The sequence below is a fragment of the Poecilia reticulata genome, chromosome 6 (genome assembly GCF_904066995.2).
Source record: "Poecilia reticulata chromosome 6, P_reticulata-male-v2, whole genome shotgun sequence".
In the NCBI taxonomy this organism is placed as follows: domain Eukaryota; kingdom Metazoa; phylum Chordata; class Actinopteri; order Cyprinodontiformes; family Poeciliidae; genus Poecilia; species Poecilia reticulata.
In genome coordinates this window covers 16,124,877-16,149,040 of record NC_088835.1, presented here as the reverse complement: position 1 = coordinate 16,149,040, position 24,164 = coordinate 16,124,877, and the positions used below count along the sequence as shown (strand labels likewise).

The window sequence follows — 24,164 nt, the reverse complement described above, 5'->3', positions numbered from 1 at the left end:
GATGTGTGCGGACGTGCACCGTCTGTCCTGTCTCAAAGGTGATTTAATAGAGCAATTTATGACCATAAAACACAGAACATGAGCTCCTGCAACGATAGCCAAACATGCCTCTCCACTTTGCCAGCGAGAACACATGTGCATCTCATCACTGCAAGACAAAAAACCGTACTTTATGGCCAGAGGAAAAATAGATTCTTGCATTTCTGGGTGCTAAGTCCAAACTTTTTCGAGCCAAGCTAAAACTCAGAATGAAAAGCTCCCGTGAACTGTGGCAAACTTGAGATAACCTTGGTCCCTCGAATGCTTCAAGTCTGAAAATCTGCCTAGTAACAAACATCCCACGAGAGGGTGTGTGGCTCCATATTCACTAATGAAAAGATGTGCTGTTTTCAGAATGCATGTGATAATTTCAGAACTACCAGTTGCTAAACTAAGCTGCCTGGCACTGAAAGACACACAATAGAGGATGGACGGGCGTGTCAGACACTCAAAAAAACAATGGGTTCGATTTAGGGGATGCATGCAGAGAAGGAATAACAGAGGAGTTGTGGGCAACCTACTTGAAATTTTGTGGGTGCTGATTTAAGGAATAAGTGACAGACAAGCAGCTGCGAAAGGCAGGCAGATGACTAAACGAAAACAGGGAGAGGAGGGAATAAAGATGAGCTTAAAACGGCCGGAGATTCTTTGCGACGTCTCAAAATGTAGCAAATCATTTGAACGCTGCTCAAAGTTTAAGTAATATAAAAATATGCCAGAAGTTCCCCTGAGGCTCACCACAAACTGAAAGCTGAAAACACACATCAAACATGACAAAAAAACCCCCCCAAAAAAACACATAGTAAATCCTTTAACCACATGTATGTTTGATAAAATGTTTTTTTTATTGATATTAAAAATGAAAGTACATGAATTGTGCATTTCGGACGATCTAGCGTGCAGAGATTAAATCAATAAAATACACAGGCTTGAATGAGCTACCGACAGACAATGTTGCCTTCGCTCTGCGAGTCATCTCTTCATATTCAGCGAAAAGAAGAAGTGGTTGTCTTTCACGCCATTCATAACAACACTAGAGTAGCCTGTTTGAACATTACAATAGTGAATGAATGCAGTCCTAGCAGGAAAAATATAAAATATAATAATAATAATATAACATTTATTATAATTGCACTGCCTGCTTTTGTTGCACAACTGAAGTAAAATATAATCAGACACTCAGATCTCTCAAACAGAAATAAGACGTAAAGTGTTCTCTCCACTCTACGCCACAGTACTTTATGGCGAGCATCCATTTAGTCTCAGTTCCAGGGCGGGCCGTTTGACCCAGACGAGGAGAGGAGGTGAAAACTATCGTGGCACAAATATATGTCGTTTACTTATTTTGTTTTTTTGTGTTTTTGTTTTTTTACTAAACCCCGTCAGTGGTTTGTCAACAGAAGAAAGCGGCATCATGACCAGACAAGGGTAGCAACGAGAAGGAGATTATTACTTTAACACAGCAGCAACTCAACATCTTGGCCTGAATGCATCATAAATGCTTCAGGGTGATAGCCCTTCATCGAATGCATAATGGATGCATTAGTGGGATTATGAGGAGTGAATGTAACCCAACACGTTCCAACGCCATGGAGAAAATGACAGACAGACAGACAGACAGACAGACAGACAGAGATTTTCTATTTGACAGACAGTGACCTCTAGTTCACACTTGTTTGTTGCTTTCATCACCGTGACATCATCAGGGCATCGATATAGTGACTTGTCTGAGTCACATGTAAGTTAAACCAAAAAGACGGTCCTCACAAGATCATTGGATGTCTTTCCCATTTAATTACACCTGGTCATCAATACTAAAGTGGCTTCAAAAACATAGTGGGTTTGATTTACAATCAACATTAACCAATAAACAGAGAGGGGGGAGAAGCTCCCACACTGACGCTTCTGGAAATCCATGCCGACCGTCCTATTTAAGAGTATATGTGCCTATTTCTGTGAAACGTTACGCCTTAATCAATCCACGCTATATGCTGCTGTTAAAAAAATATTAATTTATGGTAACTACTTCAAAATGAGGAGAAAAAAAAAAGAAAATGACATTGTTTTTGGTACAAAGCATCTACAAAAAAGCCTTACAACTCCAATTGGAAAAACAGAGATCATACAAAATAAATCTGTCAGTTGAGCATCAGTGCTACGTATATTATTTGGACCAATTTTTTTCAAATATATTTTATAACAAAATAAATAATGCCTTTATACAGTGCCCTTATTTGTATTTCAACAAACAAAAAAAAACAAAGAAACACAAAAGCTTGGCGGCTCATTATGCAAGATACAGCTCAGACTAAAAGGAAAATAACATCCCTGGAAACTAATTATATTTCTATATATATATATATCTATATATATCCTTATATGCATTTATACATACATAGATATATATACTGTATTTTCAAGTATTTGTTTTCAGGCAAAAGCAGGTGAATACTACTGATATAAAATAAAAATGTTAGTTGACAATATTGCTGTTTTTTTCCCTTTGAATTAACATTTTTGTGCCTTTCTTTTAAACTGTAAAATGATATAATAACAATAACCATGAAAACAAACCAAAAAAAAAAAACCAATTTAAAATGCCTAACTTGGAAAAACAGGAATGTCACGGTACCAGAAACTGAACAGGGCTTTCCTTTTTTTTTTTTTTTTTTTTTTTTTCTTTTTCAATGAGACATTGATATGAAAAAAGACAAAATAAAATATAACCATTATTATTATCATCCCACTTTGTTCTTTGTCCATGCCGTGTCAGTTCCTGTATAAGCAGTCTGCAGAGGCATGGCAAACAGGAAGTACTGTCTCACAGCTATAGTCCAGAGGGTCCACGGTGTCCCACGTGTGTCCAAGATTGTGCTCCGTGTTGTCCAGCAGCGTCAGAGGGACAGGAGAACCAAGGACCGAGTCTGGGGCCACCTCTCCATGCTGCTAATGCTGGCGAACTAATAATGAGCAGCCACTAGAACTCGCCATGAGCCGAGATGCCAACACAGCCCGTTTTTTGTTTTCTTTTTCCTCAGTGACTCTTCCCCCTGTTATTGACAGCGCCACTGCCAGGAGCTCCCCCATATCCTTTATTTTCCTCTCTTTATTTTAAAGTCACACTTTCCTTAAAACGGAAAGTTTAATATTCATTCAAAAAAAAGGAAAACAAAAACATGCTTTCAACCTCTTCTTTGAGTCCATTCCCAAAGCTAGCACCATGACATTTATTTTTTAAGCTACACGTTCATTGTTCATAAAAAAATAGTGCCTTTTTTTTTTCTTTACTTTGACGTAATCCGTGGCAATGTGCAATTCTGCAGACTCTTTTCTGCTTTTTGTTTGTGATCAAAAAAGGTGCTGGAACAGGAATCTAATTTTGCAAAATAATTCCTTACAGTGTGGAAGTCCCTTTATAGGTAGAGGTGCAAACTAATAGAGAAAAAAAAAGAACTAAGAGGTTTTCTTTTGCCTCAGGAAAAAAAATGATGTGGAATGGATTCTTTCATGCAAGTCGTTCTTCACTTTCAGTTGTCTTCCACCGGGATAAAAAAAGAAAAAAAAAACCATTATGATAGGTGTCCTCTTGACACTCGCAAACACAGATCTCTTTCATCTTCCTTCTCCCTCCCCTTGCCTTTTTTTTTCTCTTTTTGCTCGGGGATCCACCTGAATTGCATTCAGCTGAATTGTTAGAGTTCTGTTCAACTCTTGTGTTTGTTCCTTTTGTATCGGTGACTGAAAGAGGAGGGGAGCGAAGAGGGGGCAGGAAGATTGTGAAGGCATGTTCGTATGCCAGAGGAGGGTGGCTGAGGTTTAGGTGGAAGGGGGGCGGGAGCTTCGGGGGGCATTAGGAAAGGGCCAGGGGTTCAAGACGTACTGGACAAGAGCAGGGGGGAGGGACTGGTGGGCCCGGACAGGGCAGGGGAGGTCAAAGAGGACTGCCACAGAAATGACGTCAGAGACAAAGCTATAATCCCCTAGTCTTTTTTGTTGTCACCCTCAAACTCTTGTCTGTGCAAAGGGCTGGCAGCGGGCTCACTTGTGGTTGACAAAGTTGTCCGTGGTGTGCAACACAGGGGGCAGTTTGCTGGGAAGGCTGATCAGGGGCCGGTGGAAGATGGCCTGCTCCTTGGCTTTAATCTTTTCCGCCTGCCTCCGAAACTTTTTGGCCCTCAGGATGGCAGGGACACCCCTCCGGAGCCGCTGGGCCGCCTTCCTCTGCCACACCTCGTATTCATCTGCCCGTGAATACTTCACGGTCACATGCGGCTTCCTTGGGGCTTCCTATTGTGGCGTGCAGGAGGAAAGAGGGAGAGGAGGAAGTCAGTTCATTAGTGGAGATAAGATTACCGTTCCAAGTGCTCGTTACAATGGAGGAAAGCCTTGTTTATTACCCGAAAACATTCGGTCATTGTTTGGACCGCTAACATGGAAATCAAATGTCATTCTTATGGAGCTGAACGTCAAAACAACCTCGCCTCGCCTCCAGCCTGCCCTTGTTTTGGCTTCCTCAAGTGAGAGAAACTGTCAATAAGTGCTCGGGCTTTTTAGCATACGGTAACAAAGGAAAGGCGGTCACTCTCCCTCATATACATATTAGCTGCATGCTATCACTCAAACAAAGGAAGCTCGTTTTAGAGCATCCATGCTAATGCTGACAAACAGTTGTAGGTGTTGTTGTGAGCACTCAGAGATTGAGACAAGTGGGAGCCCTGGCAGCTGAGCTAGCTGGGATTTATGCGTGAGTAGCCAGCGCTTCATGTGAATAGCTTGTTTTGGTCCTGCCACTTGAAGAGTGTTTACCGCCCCTCCCCATTCACTACAGAGCTGCTCAATAGCCCCAAGAACAGCTGGCCCTCGGAGCAGGCTGTACCCATCAACTCTCCCCACTGAGACAAACTGGAGACATGTCCAAACTAATTCCCCAGCAGCCTGGTTTTGGTTCCCGTCAAAGCGAGAATTCGCATCTTAAAGCTGCATAATTTATGCTTTTTCTTCACATATCTTAAGCAGTAAGCATTTTGAGATTCCCTTGAAGACGTTTTCAGGAGTTGAGTCTTTAAGCTATTCCACGTTTCAAGTATATTCCGATAAAGCTCTTCGAGCCATAATAGGTGTTTTTGGATCGGAATATTTTTAGATGGCTTGCTGCTCTTTGAAAATCATAACATGCTGTTTTTGTTCCACATCAGCACTCAGGCACTTAACCATGAGATTATTGACGATGTTATCTCTAGAATACAATGTACTGTGACTGTGCTAATGTTTTCCACAATGGTCAGCACTTTGCAACTGCTTAGCAATGAGAACTTAACAAGATAAACCTGTTTTTATGTAGATTTCAGCCTGCACTCTGTTTCAGGTGAGATGGAAGGGCAGATAAGAGACCTGGACAAGCCTTTGTGTTTTTGTTGTTGCTTCTGGACCCACCTGCTTTAGCGCGGGCATGACGGGCATGCCCTGCATAGAGGAGGACGACACGTCCCTCTCGGACTTCGCTGGTTTGGCACAGTATTGCTCCAGCAGGTTGAGGTCACAACTACGGAAACAACACTCCTCTACAATCCCACGGTTCTGGGGGCGCCGATGATTGTTATTCCTGCTGTTTGGCCTACCTGAGGAGAAACAAAGCAGGAATGTAAGGTTGAGGCCTGAAAAACACACACACACACACACATGGCCTCCGCTAACGAATTGGGGTTGTTTTTGCAGGATTACTTCAACAATTGTAGCAGACCTTGGAGAAAAGAGGATAACAGGAAATCTGCGACAAACAGCAACAAATATTTTTGGTTGTAAGGGATAATCTGATTAAGCATATCTGGGCATCCCAAAATGAGTGTGTTTCAAGTAAACACCATGTTCAAAGGAACCAGAAATTAGAGATGGTGCTAAAAGAATAAATACTTTAGAAAAATCTAATATTTGACTTCTGCTTTGTCAAATTGTCAATGAATGGGGATAAACAGAATGTAAGAATGGCAAAAAACACAACAGAAGAAGAAGCAACACTTAGCTGGCAAAGGTGAGGGGGTTGCACAAGTAACATTACACATGATCAATAAAGGCCTTGTCTGAAGCCTGGCAGACCTCACTGAGCTGGAGAGATCTCACAAGAAGGACAGCTCGATTTGATTACAGGAAGAGCTGGTCATCCAGGGAGAAAGAAGAATGATTGAGTAAAGTTTTGGGATAAACTCAAGACTCAGCACATTTGTCCAAAGGCAAAATGAGAGTCTGCACAGCTTGGCATGGCTGGACTGTTTATCATTATCAATGTAAGCTTCAGGTTTGAACTGAGCCAGTCTTAACACTACAGAAACTTTCTGTCAGAACACTGTTTACAGCTGCACACTGATGGTCAGCTTGCTTAAATCAATGTCAAATGTTGATGTTTGGAAATATGTACCGTTTCACACAGAGTGAATGCCATTTTGGAACTGCAGTAGGCATGTTAACCAGCAGACTGCAGGCTGGATACCTGAGGAGACAGCATGACTAAACAACCTGCCTTTATGAGCTTGTTATACTTGTGTTCCTCCACACAGGGCAAAATATGCACTTGAATGCCATCATTGATTTTTTTGTATGCATTAAGCCCCTATAAGAATAATAAATTTGACTGGTCCCAAAGCTTTCCAGCTTCTGACACACAACTAATCAGTAGAAGAGATTTGTGATCCCAAATAGAAGATTTAGTATGCAAGGTTAAACAGACAGCCAGTGAAACAGAAGTATAGTACAATGCAAATACCATCAACAGCTAGTGTATTATTTGAATCAATTTACAACAGCCGCTTTTTGTGTTAGAGGATGTTTATAGGCTCTTTTTTTTTTTGCTGTTTACTTTGATTTCTAAAGAGAATCTTAAGACCCTACACTCTGATTCACGCCCTGTGAAAAATCCCAGCCAAACTTTGGCAACGGCCAACAAATAACTTTATTATAACTGCAATTGTAAATATATATGTTTTTTTTTAATTATTATTTTAGTGCGAGCAGGACTAAAAACCAGCCATGTGGCAAATGTTAAAATTCCATGCCTAAATGAATCCAGTTTGTTTCAGGGGAACTTATGTGCATCACATGCATTGGCGACAGAGCAAACAGAAGCTTATCCTGGTGAGGATTAACAGCAATGTTCCTCATAAAGCCATTCAGCCAGCCCCAACATCAATACAATGGAAGCAACAATCAGAAATGATAAAACCACGTTGATGATCTTTTCTCTACTCTGGCATTGACAAGCTCTCTCTCTCTCTCTCTCTCTCTCTCTCTCTCTCTCTCTCTCTCTCTCTCTCTCTCTCTGTCTCTCTTTCTGTGTGTGTCTCCATTTTTTCCTCTCCTCGCAGCTCATCAGTGTGGTCTCCTGGCCTGGGAATAGTGGTGCTGAGGTGACTGGTAATGCCTCTTGGGGTGCTATTACTTTACTGATAAACAAGCAGCCCATTGTGTCGCCGGGGTCGTGTATGTTCCTCCGCCCGGCCCTTTCATATGCAATGAGAGGTGCAGGCTGTACGAGCAGACTCAGCAGAGCAGACCTGGAGAGGCACAGCTGGCTGCAATCTCTCTCTCTCTCCTTCTCCGTGTCTCTCCCTTTCCCTCTCTCCCTCTCTCTCTTTCTGACGCTGTTTGCGTGCACGGGCGTGTGTGTGCGTGCGTGTGTGTGTGTGTGTTGCATGGGCGTCAGTGCGTGAGAAAGAAAAATAGCAAACACGCATACCACGCAGCCACAGACAGTCTCAGCTATCCAAACAGATGTGAAACAACAGAGAGAGTAAGAAAGGGGCGAGAGAGGGGGGAATTAAATTTAAAAAAAAAATGTCGGCAAACCAACATTTGCGCCGGCCGTTTTTGGAGGAACTTGCACAGCTCTGAAGAAAAGAAAAAAAAAAAGAGAGGAAAAAATAAAAAAAAACCTACTGAAATAGAAGCCTCTGTCTTCGCAGACAAACTGCAGCGCATCCACCAGCTCTCCCCCACACAACGTCTCTGCCGAGGCCATTTCCACAACGTAGAGCGTGAGAGCCAGCGCAAAGAGCAACGCACGGCTGGTCGAGCACATATTCTTGACCTGCAGGGACGAAAAAAAAAAAAACACACACACACACACGCATTAAAGCATAAAGACGTAAGATGTGGACAACTGTAAGATTTGTGATCCGTTATTGTGATAATAATAATAAACATTTTATGAAAATTAAAATCATAGCCAGATGTTTTGTTTTGTAATGTAAGAGATTAAAGTCTTAAAAGCTGTTTTACGCACTGACCTAGTAACTCGTGGAGGAAAAAAAAAAAAAAAAAAAGTCTGCTCTGCGAGTGAAATAAAATCAAGTAAGCACACTCAAACACCAAGAGCCCGATTTTTTTATCAGCTGCTGTCATGTGTTTGGCACCTGGAAGAAGTGCTTATTCTAAAGGAAAAAAATGTCGCCAGTATCTCTAAGCTTTCACTCTCTTACACAACCCCCCCCCCCCCTCCTCCCCCTCCTCCTCCCTCTCCATCCCAGAAAGTTGCAAGGCCGGCTGCTCGATAGTTAACTACTCCAAAAAGACAGACTCAGCATATAATTTCCCCTTGCTCACCCCGGAGTGAGCTCAATGACCCTCAGACCTACCGCCCCCTGTCTGCTGGCAAGGCGACCAGCTGTTCTTGCGCCCGTGTCCGGCGAACGGCGCACCATCCAGGTCAGGGGAGATTAAAACCAAAGCTTTCGTTTCTTGGCTTTTTTTTTTTTTTTTTTTTTTGTCGTGGCATTAAAAACCCATACGCTCTTTGTAGTTTGTGCATCCTGAACTTTCTCTTGCTGCATGCAAATCAAGAAATCCCGCTTGCTCAAAATGCAGAAAACTGATGCCATCAAGCATCTATGTGCCTCCCCTCTAACTACCCCGCCATCCGCAACAAATATCCACTCTTCCCACAGCCTGAGCCCTCTCACGGCTCAAACGGGGGGGGGGACCTGAAACTATTTGTGCTCCAGTTACCTTCATCCTGCAGCTCTCCGTTCTCCGGCAGGTGTGGCAAAGTGAGTGGTGTCCGGATCTTTGCTGGGTTTCCATGTCAGATGGCATCAGAGTAGTCAAAGTCGCGGGGGAGTTATTTTTGGTAGGCGATATTGCAGGTGAGTTAGTTTCCCAGTTGGTTTGGCTATAATAGAGATGATGTGTGAGAGGCTGTCCCAAAGACCAGGCGACAGGCAAAACTTCTCCGGGAGAACTATTATATACTAAAACACGCCCCTTACACCCATCCTCGTCCTCGCTCCTCCTCTTGATAAAAAAAAAAAAAAATGGCCCAGAGATGTTGGAAAAGTGCTTACAGGAAAAAAAAAAAAAAAAAAAAAAAAAAAAAAAAACGCGCAAAAGAGGGAAGAACAAGAGGGAGAGAGCGAGAGTCGCCAAATTTGGAACTCTTCCACTGGCATTTTCTGCGTTTACGCTCTGTAACCTACAATCACACTGTTTACACAGGGCGCAGACTGAACGAGAATAGTTCGTAATTCCTGCGACTCCAAGAAAAATGTCAATGTCTCCGCCCTGCTGTAATTAAGATTAAGATTGAGTGGAATCATTGTGCACAGAGTCTGCGGGCTGTCCTCTGACTCAGGTGTGCATATAAAAGTAAATAGGGGGGCGGGGGGGGGGAAGTCAAAGGTGGTCTGACGGTGGAAAGTGGAAGATTGGACTGTGGTTTACCGACCTGATGCTGATGCACAGAGGCAGGATGCAGCAGTGACTCTAAAATAGCCATCAACTGGAGCCATCATGGAGTCAAAAAATAATAATAATAATAATAATAATAATCAGAATCCGGATATATGGCATCAAAAAGAGCAAACAAGTCAAGTTTTCTTTAAATAAGATCCCAGGATTTTAACTCATCAAGAGGAGCAGCTTTAGTGTAAAGAAAATATCTCAAACTTTATAGATAACAAGGGAGATCACATCATTTTCTAAATGAGAATATACAAGGGGGGGCGGGGGGGATGTCCACTATGCAAGTGTCTTCTTCAGAAAAAAAAAAAAAGGTAGAAATCTCCAAAGTCAGACTGACACCTACTGGTCCAGATCGCGAAGCTCCGTTTGTTTGTCTCGCAGCTTGAAATCAGCAGCAAATGCTGCTGATCTGCTGATCCAGGATCTGATGTTCAGCCTCGTTCTCGACCGGGCAGTAGGTGATGTGTCCGGACAAAACTCTCCACAGACTGCCGATGCATTTGAAATCCAGTGTTGCATTGTCTTGTCACAGGATCAGACTCAAAGAGCTGCCGACAAGAAAGCTCCATTTTTGACAACAAATGTATTGAATTTTTTATATTCTTAGCATAATGTCTAGAGTCACTAAATTACTTGATATTTAATTGATGTCTTCGCAGCTTACAACAGTTGTTTAGAATTGTGGAAGATGTTTCTTGAGTCATTCTCTCATTTGATAATGACCAACATGAAATTGTAAGGCTGATATGATCATGAATTGTACAAAAGATTCATTTCAGACAGAGAGATATATTACAACCATTTATTTCAGGTCATTTTGATGATGATTAAGGCTTACAGATGAAGAAAGCCCTTAGTTCAGAGTTGTATATATATATTTCCCAAAAATATATACAACACTACACCTCACTTTTTTCTGCCACTCAGTTTTTCATTTAATTGTTTGAATATGCCAGTCTGCGACCAGTCAACCCCTTTAGGATGAGTATTTGATAAATGAATTTTCTGTTTTTCAACTTTTTCGTGTAGCCTAATTTATTGAGCCATACCTTTATCATATATTTGTTTAATAAGGTAATTTCAAGACCTTTAAACGTTTCTGTATTGAGGAGCGTATTTAAGTGTTTATCCACTCTTAACTTCTTCAGTCACAATGTAATTAACTGAGTACTTAGAAAAATAATTAGAAAGTCAGTAATTAATTAGTCTTCAGCCATTACACTTATCTAGAATACTTGAATATTGATTAAAATCTGATGTAAAAGCAATTCAATTCAAACAGTTTGTTTTATGGTGTATGTGCAGACATAATTCAGTATAGAAAAGGAAACCATAATACAAAGTATTAGTTTTGGAAAAAACAGAATATTGTAGGTTTTGCCCAGATGAATGAACAAGATTTTTGTTTCACAGTAAAACCTTTAAACTTTACAGACATTTTCAACCTGTAGGAGTGCTCCCTCTTGTGGCATATAGATGAGAACGTCTTATTTTATTTATTTAAATTTTTTTTTTTTCACAATTTACACAAAACCCAAGTAAACTAACAGTTATTTAACAATGTTTATTTGCAATTGTTATTGGATGTACCTTTTTTCTTATTTTTTTACTTTTTTCATCATGCATGTAAAAACAAATGAGGCAAATACAGCACAGATAATTTTACATAAATTAATGTGAAAACACCCATTTAATGCAGAAAAATAAATCATTTAAGAAGCACAATATATTTAAATATATATATTTTTTTTGTAAAACAGGACTAAAATATACACTTTGGAATACAATCTCCACTAAACTGCTACATTTCTTTGATTTTAAAATAATTTATATTATTTATTTCATTTTCTTTGAATACATTCAGAAATACAACTCTCTTTGATTGTGGCTCCAGTGTTAGTACATGTGAACACTTTTACATATTAAAGCGTGAATTTTGTCCAGTCAAGTACAACAACAGTACATTATTCCACAAATGCATTCACTCTGGGGGAAGTGATCAACATTATTGGCCCTTTCCCTACACACACACACGCACACACACACACACACTGCAACAACTCAACATCGTATTGGATTTACGGCACATAAAGACACGCACGTTAGTCTCATCACACTTTGGGCACTGAAGAGCTCAGCGTAGAGAAGGCAAACAACCAACAGAGGCTGTCATGACAAAACGGCGAGGGCATCGGTCAGCATCTTGATCTCGTCTTTCACACCCTCCAGACCGCCTTGGATCTTCAGAGGATTGTCCAGGACCTCGACGCTGCATGTGTACGGATCGTACCTCACCGAGAAGGGCCGCTTGATGCCTGCTACGTATGTTCTGGTAAAAAAAATGTGAGAGGATTAAGTGAGATATCAATGCATGAAAGCTCTTTATCAAAGAATAAGAAAATATTGCCCTACAAACTAAGTAGATTAAAAAGAAAACATCCTTTGTCCTACTTGCTTTGTTTTTCCAAACATCTCCATGCTGACTATCTTCTCATCTCGTCACCTTGTTCTTATGTCATTTGCTGTATCCCACTGGAGACTAAAGACTGTCAAAACACTCACTGAAGCTACTTGTTTTGCAGAGCAACATTATCTGTTTGCCAAATAAAACTGCAGAGTTTTGCCTTGGTAAGAAAGGCTATATTAGTAACAGCTGTCTTCTGGCTGCTATGGCTGACCTACAAAAGTTTGTGGCCTCGGGCTTGGCTGGCTGTTCTCTGACCTTGTCCTCACACAACCTCTTGTTCTTTTTCTTCTCTGTTTCTTTCTTCTCCTTTCATATGATCCTATATATCTGTATAATTCAATAAAGACCTAAGTACCTGAACTTCTCCTTGGCATCTGGAAAGCTCTCTGAAACAAAATAGACTGGCTGGTAGGTCTGGTCTTGATAGGGCTGCAACGCTGCAGCCTCTGGATTAAACTCCCGCACCTCGGGTTCATCAGAGAGAGAATGCTGAAAGGAGGTGACGGGGGTGGGAAAGGAGTTAGATGGCAGCTCATTCGGCTGTGTTTTCTTGTTTTTAAAGAAAGACAAATATGCTGCAACGTACCACAAGCTCTCCATAGGAAGAAAGCAGCCCAGCCCCATAAGCCTTAACCTCACCGTTTTGCTTACAGAGACCATATTCGACTGTAAACCAGTACAGCTGGTGAGAGAAACAACAAAGAATAGTGTCAACATTAACAAAATGAACTGCACGTGTGTCACTTATTGTAACATTATAGCTTAAACACAGTATTTTCACTGATTTTGTTGCAGTCAGAACAAGAGTCTTACTGTAGATAGTTTCTCTATGTCTTCATCTGATGCCCCTAGTGATGCCAGACCAAGGTTCTGCAGAACAAAACCAAAAAAAAAACGTCATGAAACATCAAAGCTCCACACTATAGAAAATAATCTGAAAGCCGTTGGACTCTAACCTGTGAAAACTGGGCAAAAGTGCGATCAGCCAACATGGGGACGTGGCCCAAGAGTTCATGGACGCAGTCCCTGAAAATAAAGACAAATTCAACTTTGAACATACAAATAAAATTCTGAGGAAACATACCTAGATTACTTTCACTGAATGCTGGTGACTACATGTAGTGGCAAAAACAATAGAGTTAAGACAGAAAAAAACAAAACAAATATGTAATTTACCATCAAACCAGCAGGAAAACTGTGGAAGCAAAAGGAAGTTTTCTCATTTATTCCTTTACAAATAATTTGTGTGAAACTTTATTAAAAATTAACTCAGCTAAATCATTTTTAACTGACTTATTTGGTGCAAAAATGGCAGTTTTGTACTTTGCTCTGCATTTTGTGTTTACTGTTGTATCATTTGCTGATCCAGCATTCACTCTGTAAAGCACAGAAATTATAACATAACCTGCACCTCAATGAAAAATAAACACCTCAGACCGTATAAAAAGGCCCATAACCAATAGTTGTCTATGACATTAAATCAGACCAAACTTTATCAGTTTAAATCAGGCAGGATTACCAAAATATGTTCTATTTGCTATATGCTATAATAATGAACAACATATTTTTTTAGAGATGGTTTTCAAATCTTATTTAATTGCAGGAGGGATTTCATAGAAGCTTCTTGTTGGGTATTTTAACCTGTACATATAGAGAACCAGACAGAGAGTATTATCACTTCAGCCTTTGCAAAGGGGGAGAATCTCAGTGGCGCCTCAGGACAACTCCAGCTTGTCCCCCTGCAGCAGCCTGGTTTCATTCAAAGCGGGGTGGGGTCGGTCAGAAAACAGAAACTTAAAGATAAGGAGTAGAGGGGTCTCTCTGAGCTAGCCGAAACCAGTTTCTCCAAGAACAAGATGGTCCTCCTCATCCTGTTTCCAGCTTAGAGTACAGAGACAACTTATTCATGAGATAACTACTTGCAAAACTCTGACGGTTCTCAGATTAGCTTGCTGGAATATTTAGACTATGGAAAGAGTGGGTATATCTAAGTCGGGTTAACAAGATGCCTTGTGAGCGCTCATCCTTTTGAGCTTTGCCCACAAACCTTAGAGTGGAGTGGAGTTAAACATTGACTTTGTCCAGTAAGCCCCTTTGTATCTAATTTGACCCATTTGTTGCAAGCTTTAATTTCCTGGCTGATGTCTGAAGAAGCTGCTAGAATATTTCCCACATAATGTTCATTCCCCATGGCATGAGGTCAACCCATTTGCGAAGGGCACAAGTTTCCCCTGCAGTAAAACACCTACACAACATGATGCTGCCACCATCACACTTCACATTTGTGGTTGGTGTTCTCAGTCATACAAGCTTCTCAGTTTTGTTCCAGACACAGGCCACTGTGGTCGACCTTCAGTTTTAGTCTCATCCAACCATGGAACATGACTCCAAAGACAATTTTACCCAAATGTGCATTTGCAAGATGGATGTGGCTTTTTTTGCTGCTTTTGGAGAATGGCTTTTTCCTTCCTAAGAGACTTTTCAGTCCATGTAGGAGGGGACTTGTCATAAACATAATCAACTGGGCTTTCCTAAAGCTTGTCAAAGCATAGTTATTTTAGTATATACCAACTTCTAAATTTAAGCAAAGTAATAAAGAATTGTCTGGAAAAACAATTATGATTTTGGCATTTGGCAAATACATTTTATAATCCGAACCAACATAAAAAAGGAAGAAATAGTCTTTAATATCAGACAGTAGGAAAATTAAGGTACTGTGTGAATTTTATATAGTATGTACAACTGGTTTTAACTTTGTGCCCCAACAGAATCACATTAATACTCACGGTTCTGGGGAGTGATTGGGGGAAGAGGCATGTCGGATGTACTGGGTGCACTGGAACACGCGATATGCCAGACTTGCCAGAAAGTCTCTGGCTGAGAGCAGACCTGCCACCGGACGCAGCTGAAACCCTGTGCGTTCTGAGTCAGTTCAAAACATTTTATAAACACACCAAGACTGTGGAATCACACAACATCTGTGCTTAGGTTTCATTCCTTTCATAGATTACATTCAGATGATACCTTTAAGGAAGCGTGACACGTCTTCCAACTGGGGAATGTTGTCTGGACTGTAGCCGCAGTGCTTCTCCAGCAGACGAAAGGCCTCGAGGTGTTCTTTGCAGGCGTGGGTGATGTACAAGTCTCTAAGGGTCGAATAGACTTGACGCCTGCATGAAATAAAAACAGAGCGAAACCTTAGTTTCCTAAAGCTTCTTTGCTTTAAAAGTGAGGATGCTAACTGAGGACTGAAAATGTGGTCAAACTAGTTAAAAAATGTATACTGAATTTACTTCTGACTCGATCAGGCTTATGTTTCCTTAATATTTTTATTATCTTTAGCACTGTGTTAAATCATTTTATGAAAAGGAATATCTACAGCTATTCAAGAACAAGTTTCTTTCTCAAATAGCTTGGGGCCAAGTTTAGGATTAGTTGTTTCATTACATTCCACTGAGTCACGCCTATCACTACCACCTGCTGGTGTAAGTTCACAAAAATTTCTCCTATCACAGCCTGTATCTTGCCAGTGAGACTCTTACTATTGTGATCCTGATCTGTGTGGCTGGTGTGAGTGAGGCATCTTTCCTTTAAGAGGATCTCTGCAGGGGGGGCTCAGAAGCCCGGGTGCTGCCAGCACACCTGTAAAGAATCATCTTCCTCTGGTCTATTAGCGTTTATAAGGAACTGCCGGACAAACAACCATTCAGCGCCCGACGATTAACCTCAGTTTGATATTAGCAAGTCTTCCACGTCTAATTTATGTTCTATAATCCGAGTTCCTGGTCTGAATTCACCTCGTCTCCTCCGAGTTTTAAAGATTTGACACCTCTCTGTTTCCTGTTTGAAGATATCCAGACTCGCTCATTCCTGGTTGTCCTCCTGCAGCAGATCTGCCAAGACGCTTCTGCCTGCCCGCTCTCCTCCGAGCTGCTCTACCCCTGAATCCGCCGCTGTTCTCCGCACTCAGGATCACACCTCTTCCCCGAGCCTCATATCCACCAGAACTCCGTAAGAAATCTCCCCTTTCTCAGGTCTCCTTTCCGGAAACGGGATCTAACATATCATCATCCCTTAGCTGTTGCCAATCTTCCCGCCTCGGGAGCCGTCCTGTTCCGAACCTTTATCAGAACCTGTAAAATCAATCTTCTTAAACTATCTCAGTTGTCCGTGTCCGATTCTGCATGTTTATAAGGATTCCTCACAGCACGACACTTGCATGTAGCAATCAGAACTATTGCAAATATCACAAATTAATAAGGACGTGATTTCTTAAGTATCGATTTTTACAATGAGGACGAATCAGCTGTAAATTTTTTTTAGTTACTAGAAATGTCATGCGCCACTGATTAAATCTGTAGCAATACTGGTACTGTGTTGATCTCAAACATACTTGTACAGTATACTTTTTTTTGTTACAAAAATGTTTCAGTATCTGGAGATGTCTAACAAAAACATAAAATATTAAATTTGTGCCTAAAATAATTGGTTTCATGACTTTTTATACCCATAAATCAATCAATCCATGACAATATGAATACTACAAGGAACCCTACTCATTTTCTTCACTTTAACATTCTGCATAAAAACCTGCATTCTGGCATTCATAGGAAGAACCACTGCAGGATATTAAGAAGCTGTGAAGAACTAGCAAAAAATGACAGTTTATTGTGAGACACACCCAGGCTACTGGAAACTGAATGCTCCTCTACTGCCCTCTGGCTGTACATCATTTACTGGAGAATTCATAACATTTGGTACAAAAATATGATTTGATATTATTGATTATCACTAGCAATTCCGTACTGTGGCGTAATCCTTCTGCTGCCCCAAATCCAATGACTCTCATATCCAGATTAATATCCAGATTAAGTCTGCAAAACGTTTAACTCTAACTTATCAGAAACTGTTACTACACTGATATTGAGACAGGTAGGTAGGTAGACAGTCTAGTATATAATGTGCTTTTGGAACCTGTCCAATTCTAAGATGATCCTTATCTAAAAAAAAAAAAAAGTCAAATTTTCTCTTTCAAAGAATGTGGTTCAGTGGAGAATCATCCATTTAAAAGAAAATAACTTATTGAACTATAAAAGGTTAAACACAGTTCAAACTCCTGAATAAACACAGAAATATCCCTTTTTGTAACACTAACCCATGAGCTGCAAATTACATTTCTCAATTCTAGTCGTCACGCCCCCTCCCCCTGCTCTGCATGTTTTAGCCACACACCTGGACTGAATCTGTGGGTGATTAACAGCCTTCTGCAGTACTTGATGGTCATGCAACCATTTGAATCAGCTGTTCTGGAATAAAGGAACATCTAAAACATGCAGAGTAGTGGGGCCTGAGGACTGGAATTGAGAAGCACTGCGGTGTTATCAAATTCTTTTTAGTGCTTATGCTCTGCACACCACAGGGGTACCCACTCCCATTCACTTAACATTCAAATAAGCTATGCAAAAGTAGCTTGGGGTAAGTTTTTATTGTTTTGTTTTTATTTGGTTGATTTTTCACCTCGTGGTGCCCCAAACGCCATGTTACACATGTCAACCACTGCCACAGTTAAAGATTTAACTTCTTGGAAGCAAGACTGAATTTACTCTGTGGAAGAATGAATGTGGGGGAAAAAACAATGTTTGTAATTTCAACCATTTTTACTTTGTAGGTTCTTACCATGTGCTAATCTCCTCTTCTGTGTACTCCACTCTGGGAATCGGTTGCCCGCTGCAGACACAGATATATACGCATTTGTCAGAAAATCTCAAAGTATTTCTGCTTATCTCTGTCTGTGAAGTTAAACTGCTTTTTCTCACTGTTTGTATGTGAAGGCAATGTCCCCGATCAGTTTTCTTCTGTCTCTGTAGGCTGGGTCTCTGTATCCCTGGTCAAATCAAATGCATCAAAAACACTGGTCAGTCTGTCTGCGTTATGACATAATGACACAAAGTCATAACAGCCCCTTGTACTGTGATCTGTATTCTTGCTCTCCCTTGCTCCTGGCAAATGCATTACTTACAGGGTGATCTTCATCTAGGTCTGGATCAAATTTTGTGACCAGATGATGGCATCTATCCAGATCTGCTATTTTCTTTGGGAACCAGTGAACTGGTACAGAAGTAGAAAGAAAACAGAGAAATTTAATGATGCTTTGTGGTCCTTATTTGAGCAAAACAGCAGATTTGTTATACAGATGATCTCTGAAGTAAAAAATATATGATTACATTTGACTTCTTTGGTGGTTTTGACATCCTCTGCATTTCTCTTGATAGAGCTGACCAGAGTACTGACGTCTGAGAGGTGCAGCTCACAGCGCACAAAGTACTCCAAACCCTCGAGGTTCTCCCTCAACTTTCTGGATGGTCGAGTTTCCAAGTGGTGAATTTTGGCTTCAAATGTCTGAAATGCAACCAGCACACTTATGAGGGATGGATGATACATGATTCTTCCACAGTGTAGCCACAACTCCATTGTACAATTGTGATATATTTTTTTGCATACATTCCTCCTCTCTATTAAACAAACTGGACTCATAAATGCAAATAATTCTGCATCCCGGTAGTGAAAGCTGGCTTTCAAACTTACCACAATACTCTGTATAAATTGTTAAAATTTGGAGAGAAAAATACATGCTGGTTATTCAAGATTTTTTTTAGGCAGCATGTATTTCAAAGCTTATATAAATTCCAGATTTAATTGTTATATATATATATATAAATAAAGCAATTTCCCCTTGGGGGTCAAATCTATTCTAGAAGTTGTGTAAATTACATCTGAGATGCATTTATGGATAACGTAACATTCAAAAAGTCTTTATACATTGCTCACACACAATAACGGTCAGATTTTATTATTTCTGTTTAAATTTAATTTTGTTTTATTTTTTTAAGTACAAAATTTTATTTTTAACATGAAAAACCTTGATTTAAGTCTGATTGAAATAGCGTGGAAGGTTTTAACCCACATCGCTCATATAAGAGCCTTGACTAATGTATAAATTACATTTGAACTTGCATACAACTCAAGCTAACAAAGTCACACCGAGTTCCATTTTTAAGTCTCAAATTAATCTGCCTCGTACCTCGAAGACTTTAAGTGTCTTGGACAGCGCAGGTGCTTTCGAGTTCCTCAAAGTGAAGAAGATGTTCAGCAGCGCTTTTCCGTCCTCCTCCTCAAACACGATCTGCTCGGTGGCCTCCGCTGCTTCCGCCGCTGCCGCGGCAGCTTCTCTCTCCTTCCGCGCATCCTCGATCAAACTCTGCCGTCTTCCGATGAACCTCTGAGACTGTTGGAGGAACCAAAAAATATCCCTCCGGCATTATGTGATTTCATCTCCCAGGCAGAACACACACACACACACACACACACATCATATACGGGCCACTGTTTGTCTATTCTTACTTTTTGGACTTGTCTTTGGGTATTGGACGGGAGCGCTTTACATCTCCAAATGCGCATTGGGACAGCAATGCATTCGAGGTAAACCCTAAAACATAACTATACCACAGTGTATATTTTAGCACTCTTTGGAGCAGGACAGAGCGGCGCTTTTGATTATTTAAACAAAACACCAACGCGCTGTCAGCACCGCATGGCGTTGCGTAAATTCGGCTTTGCGCTTTAGACGTATCCAAATTTAGTGGTCCGAATTTTGACAACTTGCGAAAAGCATAAATACACCGAGACTCTTCTAAATGAGCAAACTTGATAACTATAACTTTTTATTGTTTTTTTTTTTTCTTACCGTGATGGAATCCGACCTCTCCAGCTCGGACGCGGCTCTGCGGATGCTCTTGGTGGAGGACGTGGAGCTGCTAGAAAGAGGCATCTTTAGGCTTTAAGATCGACGGTCAGCTGTAGCGGAGGTGAAAGTGTTTGCGGCTCTCTGTGCTGGGAGGTCTTTCACGTTTTTTTAGCGGACAGGTTTACTCTTTTTATAGCATCATTTGTTTGCGGTTTCTGACGTCAAACGCGCTAATCTCACTCGAATCAATCAGTGCACTGAATCAGACTCAGTCTCGCTTGGATCTGTCCATATATATATATAACCATTTTAACCCTATATAGGCGCAGTATTTAGGTTTGAAGCAGGAAGTTTTTCAGTTGTTATACGGATTCTCATAATTTAGTGTAAAATAATTAGTTTTTATGTAAGCCACAGTCATAATTTTCAAACAATTCAAGTGTTTATAAATAAATTGCAAAATATATTCTCCACCCATTAATTGGGAACATTGTATTATCTTTAAACAAAAATCAAAGCTTTGACCTCGGGGCTTTATTTTAAAGGTTAGACCAAAGAAAAGTCAACTGTAGAAAATTAAGTCACTTTATCAACTCAATCCAATCTCCACAGCTGCTGACAAATTAGATTTGATCGGGGATAGAAAAAAAAAAGACCTCACACCTGCTCCAAACAGGCAAGAGAACAACATGTTTGTTTTTTTTCTCCTTGCAGGTACTCTGCCAGTATCTTACCTCAGCAACAACCACATCAAGTGGATTTGCAGCGCTTTAGGCTGATGACTTTAGTGGTTTAACATGATTGCGAATGATGTACGATGCCCACAGGCAAAATTTGGTAAAGGGATTATCTGTGGACCTCTGGCCACATGCTGCAGTATCACGACCTCGTAAGGGTGCAGAGAACTCAAGCGAGATCCTGTGTGACTCTTACCTAAACCTGAACGCTCAGGCTGAAAATGCTAAAGAGCACCGGTGTAACCCTGAGAGGGTGAAAAAAAGCGGCTTCGTCTCATGTTGGAGGCTTGGATTGATAACCTAAAGATGAAAGAAATTGCTAAACAGTCATAGGAGCTACAGTGTTTTGGGAAAGTATTCAGACTTTTACACTTGGTTTGTTACAAACACAAACTTCTAAATGTCTAAAAATTGCTTTTTTGTTGCCCACCATTCTTTGCATAATAGCTTAGGCTCAGTCATATTAGTTAGAGAACATGAACAATGATTTTTACGTTGCGCCACAGACTCTCAACGTTATTTCAGTCTGAACTGCAACACATGGAAATGCTTAATCTAAACAATTTGGGAGTAATGCCTAAAAATTGTCTGTCAGGAAACTGAACCAGCAGCCCAGCCTAAAGTATTTTGGTACTTTAGCAGTTTGGAGAAGGTTTTGTTTTCTTTTTGTAATGCCTCAATACTTAGCTTCAGCTCTGACCTGCTCCTCTGTCTGCTAATTCTCTGCAACTTTATGATCTATCTATTGCCTTCTATCATCTTTATAATCTTGTTTTTCACTGATGTTTTATGAAAAATAACTTCCAAAATGCTTTCGTTGAACATATGTTGGTTTTGTTGTGTTATTATGCAATGTCACAAAAATATCACGTGAATCACTGACATACAATCATATTAGGGGCTGCATTGTGGAGAAATTGGCATCAGTGTTGTCTTGCAGGGAGGAAGTCCTGGGTTTGAATCCCAGCTGTTGTTTTTCTGCATGGAGTTTGCATGTTCTCCTTCTGCATGCTTGGCTTCTCTCTGGGTACTCCAGCTTTCTGTCATGGTCCAAAATCCTGACTACTGTTAGGTTAATTGGCCTCTCTTAAATTATCCATAGTTGTGTGTAAATGGTTGTTGTTCGTGTGTATCCTGTGAGGAACTGACCCTGCCTCTTCCCCAATGAATACTGGAAATTGGCACCAGTGACTCTGCATTGATAGCCAAGTATAGGCGATGAATAAAGAAAATATATTAATACAAATGATGATATTCGTTCTAAAATATAGCAATGATAGATGTACTTTTATTAAACAGTCAAGATTTTTCCTCTTTACAATTATGTGCTAGTTTGTGTTGGTCTTTCACATAAAATCTCAAGAAAAGACACTGAAGTTTGTGTTTGTGGGGTGTGAAAACTTGCAAGGCAGAATTTCTGTAAGTGCATCTTTATAAAGGGGCTTTTTAAAGGCTTTTTTTGTTCTTCATATTAACCTTTTTGTGGAAGTGGTATGACATAAAAGGCAGAGTAAGAGACAGAAGCTTGACATTTATCCAGAGATAGGAAAAATTACCAATTTTATGCTCTCTTCCATCCGTCTCTTTTTAGTAGCTTGAGTATATTTTGAGGAAATCAGATTGGAGATAAGAGACAGAAAAACACAAGCAGTACTGTTTGTCATTCTAATTTATGATTCACTGCTGAGGATTTATTCCCATACATGTTTCTGTTTGTGTATTTATAAAAACAAGAAAAGAAATTATGCTTTTGAGCTTCTTTTATTTCCAGACTTACTCAAATTTATATCTGAAATTTAACTCGTATGTGCTAGTCCTTGCATAACAGAAAAGGTAAAACAGGAACTGTATGCAGGCTCTAGATCGATCCTCCTTCTTGACTTTTACAAATTTCCTCTGTCTAATTTGTCCAAATAAATGTAAATAAATTAGATTGAAACCAGCCTAAAAACTGCTTATCCAATAGATTAAATCTTCTCACTCTCATTCTAGATTTTTATAAGTTCAGAAAGAATTAGATGCTATAATCAGTGGTTTTTTAATACCAGTTGAAAGACTCATTTTGCGTAATCAGTATGGATATATTGCTTTAACTGAAACAAGCAGAGCATGTATCTGACCAATTTACAAACTACTTATCATCAAACACTTTAACTTTTTCCTGACTATGGCATACAAATATTACAAATAAGAAAAATATATCAGTTTTATGGTTCACTAATTAAAATGGTCTTGAAAGGTAATGTACACTTTGTAGAAAATCCCACACGTGCGCACACATCTAGTGATTTTTCTAGAAAGATTTAAAGATAATTACAGTATGATATGAAAACTCTTCAACGTGACTTTTTGATTCTGTGCAAAATCTTGGCTCCAAGAAATATTTTTGGAAGCATTTAGATTTCCGATCTAAATTGTGTCTCTCTAAGAGTTGTGTCTCTTTGCCGTTCACGCCAGGTATCAGGGCTACCTTTTGTTAGAAACGTCGCACTTGAGAAAGCAACGCCCTCTGCCATTTAAAGCCTCTGTGTTTATCCAATTCCATCTTCTTCACTGGAATAGTTGACGCGTCCACAAATGACACCAGGATGATAATTATTACAATTATGTATTGATTCAGCTGCAGCATTGTGGCTTTGTGTCAGCTTTTCTCTGTATAATTGTCAGACTTCACATGGACTAATTGCAGCTAACGCTGCCAGCTGGGCTATTATTCATCATCCTCCACGTTTCTTTTCTTCAGCCGTCTGCTCAGCAACGTTTGTCACCTTAGTGAAGTTCATCACACTCATTCAGCTGATTAGGAGAAAAACCCAAAATAAATATCCTATTAACTGTAATAATGTTGGGTAAACACCACCATATCACACACTATAAGCATTGTAACTCCCTGTGATCACTGTCATCAAGTCCCCATGAAGGCAAATACAGAATTAGACCACTGAGTCCTTTGTTTTGTTTTAGAAGTCCAAAATTGTTTTGTTCATTTTCTCAATATTTAGAGAATAAAAAAAAGTGATAGTAGATTTTGCTGCTTCTTAATTCCTGACCAGATTTTTAAATGGTTTCTGCAGGGAATATATTTGTTATATTTTTCATCAAAAACATTAAGAATCAGTGAGACTAAATAAATAAATAAATATATATATATAACTTGATGTCATCAGTGTTTTCTGTATACTCATTTTAATAACATGTGTTTTTGTATTCCAGTGTCATTTATAGAAATGAACCCCTTTACTGGGGATTAGAGCCCTACAAAGAAATCTTGAATTATATGATGCTGCAACGTTTTTACATGAATTCAGTGGAGTTCAGTAGGATTATAAAATAACTTCACAAATACAGATTAGATTAATTTAGCTCAAAGTATTTACTATAAGAATCATACACAAAAGTAAGACATAAAAGGGAGCTAGAATGTACTGTGATTTAGCTCTCAAAAGAGCAA

General features: G+C 39.9%; 2 protein-coding genes across 3 annotated transcripts; both read right to left on the bottom strand.

Annotated features, from left to right (window-relative positions):
• Positions 1-4,077: 4,077 nt before the first annotated feature.
• Positions 4,078-9,108, bottom strand: igf2b (insulin-like growth factor 2b). The gene is made up of 4 exons (NM_001297472.1): positions 9,034-9,108; positions 7,966-8,116; positions 5,473-5,657; positions 4,078-4,326 (listed from the first exon to the last, which is right to left on the bottom strand). The coding sequence occupies exons 1-4, from the start codon at positions 9,106-9,108 to the stop codon at positions 4,078-4,080; spliced, it is 660 nt and encodes a 219-aa protein (NP_001284401.1).
• Positions 9,109-10,553: 1,445 nt separating this feature from the next.
• On the bottom strand, positions 10,554-20,186 carry th (tyrosine hydroxylase). Of its 2 annotated transcripts, XM_008411555.3 has the most exons (14): positions 19,977-20,186; positions 19,634-19,729; positions 19,314-19,517; positions 18,457-18,631; positions 18,252-18,340; positions 18,049-18,116; positions 17,909-17,959; positions 15,257-15,402; positions 15,019-15,154; positions 13,189-13,258; positions 13,046-13,102; positions 12,819-12,914; positions 12,588-12,721; positions 10,554-12,094 (listed from the first exon to the last, which is right to left on the bottom strand). In XM_008411555.3, the coding sequence occupies exons 1-14, from the start codon at positions 20,058-20,060 to the stop codon at positions 11,935-11,937; spliced, it is 1,566 nt and encodes a 521-aa protein (XP_008409777.2). In that variant the 5' UTR covers positions 20,061-20,186; the 3' UTR covers positions 10,554-11,934. The 2 variants fall into 2 exon arrangements, with proteins under 2 accessions (XP_008409777.2, XP_008409778.2); XM_008411556.3 differs by lacking the exon at positions 19,634-19,729 and having other exon boundaries at positions 19,977-20,183.
• Positions 20,187-24,164: the final 3,978 nt, after the last annotated feature.